Here is a 10875-nt window from a genome sequence, read left to right as displayed (position 1 = left end):
AAATATAAAGTGAATAACAATTTCAACTTTATCCAACTAGTCATGTTAACAAGTGGTTCAAATCTTACGAAATGATAAACACATACCGGCGGTGGATTCTTCTTCTTTCTTTGCATGGATTTCTTGATGGAATTGTCGAGCTCAGACCCAAGCTTCTTCATTCTTGGCCGACCCTTCGTTGAAACCTTTGAAGGACCTCGAATATCAGATGCACCAAGAGCGAAATCCCGCTGTGTCACCATGCTATTTTTGAATTTCGTCTACAGATTCTTTCTCCTGGAATTGATAACCGAGCACATATCAACAAAGAAGATAAACATCGACCATTCGACACTCATAAAAACACTTCCAATAACCACTTATCTTTTGACAATACCTATATTAAACAACCAAAACTAAGCTAATACAAAACATCAATATCCATGATCATAAGCATAAAAAAAATAGAAAAAAAAATTACTCAAAGCTGCAACCATCATCTCAACATGGTGAACAAAAGCATAATAAAACACATCACAAGTAGTAAAAGTAGCATCATTTTATGATTGTTCTAGCATTATTGAACGAAAGAATATCCACACCAATTCTAATTAAACAAACGAAATCACAACCCTTACAACAAAGTGTATCACTACTAATATCTCAACAATAAACACATAAAAAACAAGTTGCAGATAGGCATAGACACATGCGTTACTAACACATAAATTACCTTGTCCACATGTGGTGTATCATCTTCACTCAGAGATGGAACATTAAGGTCGGTGAAATTAGAATGATCACGCACATCATATGCAGTGTCATACGATGCTTCATCGCAAATTGATGGATCCATGGACGAAATGTAATACAATCGCCGTCAAGCAGGGAATTGCGGTGACCGAAAATGGGCTCTCGAGGAAGGGTCTGTGTCACAAATCGAACGACGATTTTAGATTCAAGTTGACGTAAACGACTTGAGGACGGAGAGATTACCGGGGATGGTTGAGGATCAGAGGGTTCCGCGACACCTTCATGCACTGACGTCGTGGTTCTCTTCCACGGGGCTGTTGGTGCACCCAAGTGGGATCCGGAGGAGAGGCGGTCCCCGTCGAATGGTTACGGCGGCGTCCCGGTGACTAGAAATGTTCCACAATGGAAGGAGACATGGTCGGCAATGAGAACTAGGATTAGAATCTCGTGATCGGGTTGGTGTCGCGGGCTACTCTTTCAAAGTTCTATTCACTTCATGCACGGATACAAGTTCCACACTCTTTCTTAATGTTATTCATGGACTCCACTTTAATTCCTAATTAAGCCATTTGAAATTATTTTAAATTTTTTTAATTTGTGTTGGTAATAGTTGGCAGACTCTTCTCTTGGCAACGTATACTTTTCCATTAAAAAAAGGATAATTTTGGCGGAAAGGTTTTTTCTTAATCATTACAATTAGAAAACGTGATTTAGCAATTCTTTGTTATCCAATTAATATTATTTTGTTTGAAAATTAACTTTTTTTTAACTAGAAAAAAGCTAATATATATATATATATATATATATGGTGAATGCTATCATACCTTCTCTAAAGTAACATGTAAGTTACTCTCTCTGATGTGTTATATTTTAATTGGGTATTTATTTTAACTTGAGTTACCTTCTCCACTCTTTCGTCGTCGTTGCGCCTCCCAAGCATCACCGTCTCATTGGTGTTTCATTTTCTTTTCTCAAATCATTCTTCTAGAAAAGGTACTCCAACTCTCTCTAATTGTGTTTACTCCTCTTCACTCCTTCGTTGTCGTCATTACGCCTCCCAAACATCACTGTTTTATTGGATGTCTTATTTTCTCTTCCCAAATCAGTCTCCAAGAAAAAGTACTCAAACTCTCTCTAATTACGTTTACTCCTCCCCATTGTACTCCTTCATCCTCGTCGTTACGCCTCCCAAGCATCACCCGTGTCTTGTTTTCTCTTCCCAAATCATTCTTCCAGAAAAGGTACTCCAATTCTCTCTAATTGCGTTTACTCATCCCCACTCCTTTGTTGTCATTGTTGTGCTTCCTAAATATCACCGTCTTATTCAGTATTCCATTTTCATCTTCTGTCAAGCCGTCACTATCTTCCAAGATTTTATTAACTCTCATAAGATTAAAGTAACTCAGGTTAAAATAAACACCCAATTAAAATATGACACATCAAAGAGGATAACTTACATATTATTTTAGAAAAGGTAGGATAGCATTCATATATATATTAACTGTTTAAATTGTTATTGTATATAGAAAAAAAAAATAAAAAAAAAATAAAATACTGACTAATTATTGGAAAAAAAATGGTTTCCAATCTATAGGGTGAGATTATTACTTCACTATTGGTCTAGTGCCACACCATATTTAGTACGCTATATTTAATGGCTTTTTTTGTATGGTTGTTCTAAAATGTCCTTACATATTTTTTTCATGAATATGTTCCTAATAAACTAATCTAATATTACTTTAATATTATTCAAACTCATTATTTTTAGCATGTTTAGATGGTCATTCTTTAGATATATCATGTATTATGGTGCTTTATTTTTTAATTTATTTTAGAGGATAAAATGTGATTTCTCACCCTTGAATAGTTTTTCTCTTGTATTTTTTCTTAGTCCTATTTATGAAATAAATGGTGAGAGATCACACTTTACCCTCTAAAATGAAGTTCAAAATTTAAAAGATTCAAATCGATTTATACTTACCTTTTATGCATAAGCACAGTTGCATATAATTATTCATGATCTGTACAAAACGGAAAGTAAGCCAACAAGACGAACAAGAAGATGCACAATCACATTAATAAATGTTATTTCATTACTCAATTTCTCAAATTAAAAACAAAATTAAGTACGTAAAGAATATAATTTAAACATTAAGAAGACTCAACATGTGAATAGTTATGTTAAATTAATTTGTATGGAATAAAAATGATAAAATTTATAATAAAAAATTATAAAAATTTAAATAAATAGAAACAAAATAAAAGAAATAAAAGAGATAGAATATATTAACGAATAATAATGTTTTACAATTTTTATAAAAAAAATTAAACAGTAAAAATAATGCATTATAGGAGAAGAAAAAATATTACCGTCTTATCAAATGGAAGAGCAATTAGTTTAAAAATGAGATTTTTTTAAGATATATGACTTTTTACAATAAATAAGTTATAAAATATAAAAATAAATAAAATAAAAAAAGAATGAAATTGTATTTTTTATAATAAATTAAAAAATATTCACAATTATATAATTGATGGTGGACATATAATTATTAGACAATAAATTACAAAAAAAATATTAATAGAAATATTAAATTTGATACTAAAATAAAAATATAAATAATAAACAAAAATTTAAAATTTAAAATTAAAATATTTAACATAAAAAAAAACCTTTAGTAAAAAAAAGACTCAAACACTTAATGTTATAATAAATTAAATCAAATAATATATGTTTAAATTAGTTAAATTAAATAATTAATATAATAAATTAATTATAGTTGTTTGGCTCAATAAAAATAAATTAAATAAATAAAAATATCTTATGCATCTATCATACAAAAATTATAACACTTCTAAAAAGTATTAATAAAAAAACATAAGCCAAAAAATTAATATAAATTAAAATAAAATTAATTTATTTATTTTAATCAAATTAAATAATTAATGTACTTGATTAATTATAGTTAATATAAAAAATAAAATATTAAATAATTTAATATTTATTTTAATCAAATTAATTAATTAATATATTTAAAAAAATAAAATAAAATAAGCTAACAAAATGACGTAATCTCTCGATCCTTATCTAAAAGTCTTGAATTGGAGTCTCACTCATAACTCTAAGATAAATAAATAAATAAATAAAAGATATCTTCAAAAATGTATCATGCATTGACTATCATTAATTCATTATCAAATATGTCATGGGAAGAGTCATACTAGTTATTACTTATTACTACTAAAATTTAAAACGGCCACATTACTATTTAAGACTCTAATCTCTAGTCTCTATCCTTTATCCAATCACTATTTGACGTGTGCGCTAACATCATCTTCTCACTTTTCTAACTCCTAAGGTTCCAAGTTCCTTCTGTATAAACTATAAACAGACTAATAACTAAACACCAAAGCGATTACGCAAGTGATCGTTGAAGAGAATTAATTAATTAATTAAAGAAATTATGGCGGAGGAAATTAGATTCTTCGAGCTGAACACAGGTGCCAAGATACCTTCTGTTGGATTAGGAACTTTTCAGGCTGAAAATCCTGGAGCCTTGGCCAAAGCAGTTACCACCGCTATCAAGGTACACTCACATTTATTTTTCTATTTTTATAAGTAGAAGAGCTAACCCTAGAGGTGGATGATTATTAATTTATGATTATAATTTTTGTGTTTGACATGTCAGGTTGGATACAGACATATCGATTGTGCTTCATCTTACGGCAATCAAGCAGAGGTAATAATCATTAGTTTACTGAATGATTATGAATTTATGATCTTACCTCTTACTTGCATATGTTCTGTTATTTATAGATTTTTGACTTATTCTTAATTTTTGGTTTACATGAAAATTTGCTTATGTTAGCTGGCGAATTTGTTTATCTTTGATAAAGTGAAGTGCTCCATGTGTTTGTTAATGTTTGCTAGTAAACTTTTTGCTTTGAAGATAAAAATAAAATAAAATTGGAATCTTGGTCTCTGTAGATTGGTTCTGCTCTCAAGAAGCTTTTTGATGAAGGTGTTGTAAAGCGTGAAGAAGTATGGATCACCTCAAAACTATGGTATGTATTCTTCTGAGAATGCTGTGATATTTCTCAATGTTAGAGACATTTGGTTACTTAGTAATGTTCACTTGGTTTCTTGACTATAAACCCAGGTGCACAGATCATGATCCTGAAGATGTACCAAAAGCATTAGATAAAACGTTACAAGAGTTGCAACTTGACTATGTAGATCTCTATCTGGTATGTGTTATCTTTTATAGACTTGGAAGATTAGGCACTACTTATTGTTTTTTCAAAAGAAATTGTTTTAGTTATGCTGCTTGGTACATGAGAAATTCTTGGAACATTATGGAGCATACATATATGCCTAAGATGTTCTATGCTACACAACCAAAAAGGTTTCGACTAGAACCCTTTTATAGAAATCATAGTGGTTATTGAATACTTAGTACCATTCTTACAAGAAAATATTACAAAATAGTAGCTTACAGAAGCTCTTACAAGAAAATATTAATTTGCTTAATCGATTTCGTTTTGTTAATTGAATTGATTGGTTATGCATAGATTCACTGGCCAGTCAAAATGAAAAAGGGATCAGTTGGAATCAAGCCTGAATATCTTACGATACCAAACATCCCCAATACATGGAGAGCGATGGAGGCGATGTACGACTCTGGCAAGGCTAGAGCTATCGGGGTGAGTAATTTCTCTTCAAAGAAGCTTCAAGATCTGTTGGATATAGCGCGTGTTCCTCCTGCAGTTAATCAAGTGGAGTTGCATCCGCAATGGCAGCAGCCAAAGTTGCATGAATTCTGTAAATCCAAAGGAATTCACCTATCTGTAAGCAAAACATCCAGTGACCTATTTCAAAATCTAGATGATTCAATAAATGAATTATTGTTTTTTTTTTTTTTATTTGGGAAACATAAAGAAGTTATCCAGAGCTAGTTGAAGATAAATTTGATGCAGCTTCTAATGGGTGTACATATGAACCATTCTGAATTTCTGAATTTCCTTCTCCAGGGATATTCTCCACTAGGTTCTCAATTTAACGGTCACAAGAATAACCTCCTTAAGAATCCTGTGCTTAATGTGGTTGCGGATAAGTTAGGGAAGACACCGGCACAAGTGGCCCTCAGGTGGGGTCTGCAAGCAGGGCATAGTGTACTGCCAAAGAGTGCTAACGACGAGAGGATCAAGAGCAACTTTGATGTCTTTGACTGGTCTATCCCTGACGATCTAATGGCCAAGTTTTCTGAAATTAAGCAGGCAAGTGATAAATTTAATCTACTTTTTTCATAGCTACTTTGGGTTTGGTTCGTTCAACTAGTCCAAGAGTCTTCCATAATTCTTTGGCCACTAACCCTGCAATTTGTTATCATCTAGAGGAAGGTTAACACATTATGTAATAAGATTACTGTTATTTCATATTACCAACCAGAAATGTTGCCATCTTCTAAATTATGGGTAAAGTTATAATGACTTGTTTGGAAGACTACCAATTAGGTTCTACATGGTTAATGTAGATTACCTCTTAGAAGGTAATATGGATTACGTAAAGGTAATGCTACGGTGAAGAGTGAAGTTTTAGTGAATAATGAAGGTTGCTTATGCACATGTTTCTTTATAAATTTAGTAAAAATCTTCCTTCTTTATCTAATTCTAATTTTCACCAAAGAAATTTCCTTACAGTAATATTCAACAAAAGAAAACGGTAATGTATTGACCACTTCAAAGTTTTCTTGGTGAATCTTTTCTTACACTTCTTATCCTATAATATTTAGGCAATTTATTCTTCCTGCTACTCTCAAAAAAAATCTAATAGTTTTTGAGTTTCTCCTGGCACTTATTTTTCTTCTAGCATTTTTGTTGACGCCATAATTCATTTTTTATGCCTGGCACAACAATAAGTATGTTTGTCAGAATGTAAATAATAATAATAAAATAAATAAAGATAAAACGAAGCTTCTTTTAAATAACACTGGTATTTAACTCATGCAGGAGAGGGTTATTGATGGTACTGGATTATTTGTGCATGAAACTTATGGTGCATATAAGACTCCTGCAGAACTCTGGGATGGAGAATAGAGGGGTTTGCAGCATCAAGATGGCAATGGTGATAGTACAAAAGTTATTGTGGAAAATTATTTTCTTCGCCATGTGATATTCTATGCCACACTGTATTATATGTTGGTCTATGCTTGAACATAGGTGTTGTCATTGCCATGGTTTCTCAAGGAAAATAATTTTTAATAAAATAAATGATTGTTGTATTTTAAATTCTGTTAAACTTATTCAAAGAACTAAAATGTATGAATGAGAGAAGAGGTGATTTGAGGAACTCTAATATCCTTATTAGCCAGGAGTTAGAAATTAGATTTAGTTAAAGTTAGTTCATGGGTTAGTAACTCTTAGAAGGCATACAGCCATACATCTTAATTTCTTTTTATCTTTAAATATAGTTGTGAACATAATTCTTTAAAAAAGTCGTTGATATAACGTTTTTTTTTTCTTGAGAAAAGATGAAAGATTGAAGTGGCGTATTGTACCCTCCCCACAACAAATTCAGTAGTAATTGTTTTGTGGCAGTTACTAGAAGTTAGTATCAAACTACCGTTAGCGTTTTCCAAATATTTCACCACAAAAATCATTCTAAGTGCTCAGTAGAACTGCAAACTATTACAAACCATATGATCGGAGCAGGGACGGATCCACTAATGTGGGTGTGGGGATAAGCATCTTTATTACAATTTGAAATTTTATTGAGTAGTATATAATAATAATATTTATTTGCTCCTACTAAATTATTAAATTTAATTTCACAATAATTTTTTATTCAATTTTTGACACTTGATAACCAATTTGAGAATTTTATATTAGATGTTTATTATAATAATCAATTTTCAAATTTAAATAAGATTAGTGTTCTTTCTTAGAAATCAACTTGAAAGAATATTATCTATCCATTTGTGTTTCTTCTTTTAAAATTAGCTTTAGTTTTTTTCATAATAACTATACTAATTGAATTGAATGAACTTTTTCAACTATGAATATCATCAAGAGCTAATTGTATAAAGTTGAGTGTAATGATATATAAAAAAAAAGACATTTTAATTATATTGTCAAGGTTTTAGAATATGAAATATAAAAAATTAAATTTTAAATTACATGTTATTATTTAAATTACTATTTTAGTATTTTAATTTGTAATTAGATATTTTAAAACCTAATCATATTTTACAATAACAAAATATAATTATAACAACAATTATGCTACGTATACATAAAATAATCACTTATACAGAATAAATTTTAAAATATAAATTTTGAAATATAAAATATATATTAAAATAAGTTAAATAATATATGTATTTATACACAAATTTATAGTAGATTATTTGATAACTAATTTTTTATGTAAACGTAATATTTTTATTATAAAAATTATTATAATGTTATATATATTTCGCTCCGACTATCAAAATTTTCTGGATGAATCGGAGTATACATACACAATTGATAATTCTAAGATGGCAAATGTGTTCCTTTGAGAAAGCAAAGGCAATTCTAGTAGTGACTACACTAAACGAAATAAATAAATAGAGCAGGCAGTAGAAGAAAGAGCAAGCAGAATAATCAATTCAATTTAGGATTAGAATAATCAAGGCACTTTAGGCTACAAATTAACAATGACTAGCAACTCAAAATTAAGGCTAGTCACACCAATCCAGATATCTTAAACTGAAATACATGAAAACTACTTTACAAATTAATATAAATACTACTTCAAGATTACAATATTGTGAGAACAAGAAACTAAGATATCTTTATAATCAGATCCAACAAATTGACCAAAAGAATTGTTCCAATGGAAAAAGGCAACATACCTTATTTTAAAGTTTCATAACTCCTCTAGAAATTATTTCACGAAGAAGCTTTTCTGCTTTATCATTTTCATTCCTTTCAAGAAGAGCTCTTATAATTATCTATAAGTTATTATGTCAGGGGAGCAACCTTCTTATCCATTTCTAAAAGCAAGATCATGACTCCATCAAACAAGCCGTTTTTACAAAGCCCACTTATCATAGCAAAATATGTTTTGACATCCAATTGGTAGCTGTTGACGAAAAGATGCTGGAAAAGCTGTTGTGCTGTTTTAAGTTTCCCACCTTTGCACAATCCTTAGATAAGTACGGTACATGTGACTAAATCAGGACGAATCCCTTTGTCAACGAACTTTTTGAAAAAATTCTATGGTCTCTTCAAGATGTTTACTCTTGTGCAACCCATCTAACAAGATCTTGTAACTATTTAAATTAAGGCATTGACCACGGACATACATTGATTCAGAAGATCTTGCACATCAGACCCAGATTTGCATAATCCATCAATAAGAGAGTTAAATGTTAGTATTAGGAACTAAATTTCTTTCTAGCATCTCATTAAAAAAGGCCATGGCTTTATCCACTATTCTCTTCTTACAATATCCATCAATCATGATATTATAACTCTCAAGCCCATTTTCACCTTATCATCAAACAAAGTAGTTGTTTTACTCACTTTCTTGACAAGAAAATCCCCATCTATTAAAGTATTGTAAGTAACAATATCAGGTTTAAGACCTCTTTGCAACATCAAATGAAACACTGTGTGGGCTTATGTGGCATTTCCATCCTTACAAAGTGCATGTTATAAGTATGAAGGTTAGGCTTGATGTTGGTTTGCACCGTTTGATTCAACAGTTTAGTGGTTTCTTCTAGTTGATTCACACAGCATAAACCATGAATTAGAGAGCTGTAACTAATAACATCAGGAGAAATCTCTCGTGCAATCATCTTAAAGAAATATTTTCCTATCTCGTTGAAAAGACCCTCTTTACATAACCCATCAATAACTGTACTATACATTACCACATTAAGCTTGATTGGTTGCCTCTTTAGCTCTTGCATCAACTTAATCGTAACTATTGTATGTCCAATCTTACAAAGACCATTGATTAATTTCTCATTCATAACCTTATCAAGCTGATATCCTTATGCTTTGAGCTCATCATGAAATTTCAAAACTAACTTAACCTTTTTAATAGGAGTAACGAAACCGACAAACTGGACAAAAAAACCGAAAATCGAAATAACCAAAAAATTAAATTTTGCAGTTTTTTATTCGGTTCGATTTGGTTTTTAGTTTTAGTTAAAAAAACATGAATCAAAGGTATATAAATAAAACATTTAAATTTTCCTAACCCTAATGAGCCTACCCAAAGCCCATTCATTCACTTTCACCTCCTCAGCCCCGCAAATTTCAATACCTTGCCCTACCTTAAACTCTCAACTAGGGGTTTTAAAAATCTCCAAGAAGATCTAGGGGTGTTCATGGATCGGATTCGATCCGCATATCTGCGGTATTCATCTGAATCCGATTTGAAAATTGCGGATATGGATCCAATCCCCAAAGCTATCGAATCAGATCGGATCCGATCCGCACACTAATAGGATCGGATTGCGGATTTTGTGTAAGAATCCACATATCCACGTATCCGCAAAAATAAAGAAATAAATAAGTAAATATTCTTTTTATGTTTTATTTCAACTAATAATTATCATATACGTTGTATTATTTTAATTTATTATTTAAGTAAAGTATGTTTAATATTATTTTAAGAGTAAACATATTTAAAAGAATAGAAAAATGAATTTTATTGATATTTTTTTAATAAAAATAACCTTTTAAAAATATTTTGTGTTTTGCGGATATATCCGATATTCAATCCGATCCGATTCGCAAATGTACGGATCGAATCAGATCTAAGCTTAAAAAATGCGGATATTGGATCCGATCTGATGATTTTAGTGCGGATCGGATCGAAATTTTGGCTAGATTCGATCCGCGTTCACCCTACACAGGAAGCGGGGATCTTTGTGGAAACCATCCCTAATGAAACCCAATAGCGAGAAATTTTATCCGAATATGGGGATAAAATTCTTCCGAAACAAATGCGAAAACTCGAGCAGAAATTGTTGTCCTATCCCCACATTTTTTGTAGTTTTCAAATATGTTAAATTACTTAAACATATTTAGTAATTTATTTATTTTTTTCTTTAATTTTTTAGTCATTTCACCTCCCATATATATATA

General features: G+C 30.6%; 1 protein-coding gene across 1 annotated transcript; it reads left to right on the top strand.

The window, feature by feature from the left end:
* The first annotated feature begins 3987 nt into the window (after positions 1-3987).
* On the top strand, positions 3988-7020 carry LOC107625598 (NADPH-dependent aldo-keto reductase, chloroplastic). The gene is made up of 7 exons (XM_016328280.3): positions 3988-4319; positions 4422-4472; positions 4721-4797; positions 4893-4980; positions 5305-5580; positions 5764-6009; positions 6742-7020. Exons 1-7 carry the CDS (start codon positions 4197-4199, stop codon positions 6826-6828), a joined length of 948 nt encoding a protein of 315 aa, XP_016183766.1. The 5' UTR covers positions 3988-4196; the 3' UTR covers positions 6829-7020.
* Positions 7021-10875: the final 3855 nt, after the last annotated feature.

The sequence above is a fragment of the Arachis ipaensis genome, chromosome B2 (genome assembly GCF_059453495.1).
Source record: "Arachis ipaensis isolate K30076 ecotype BB chromosome B2, ASM5945349v1, whole genome shotgun sequence".
NCBI classification, from domain to species: Eukaryota; Viridiplantae; Streptophyta; class Magnoliopsida; order Fabales; family Fabaceae; genus Arachis; species Arachis ipaensis.
The sequence above is the reverse complement of the archived record's forward strand: the minus strand, read 5'-3'. Positions and strand labels throughout refer to the sequence as shown.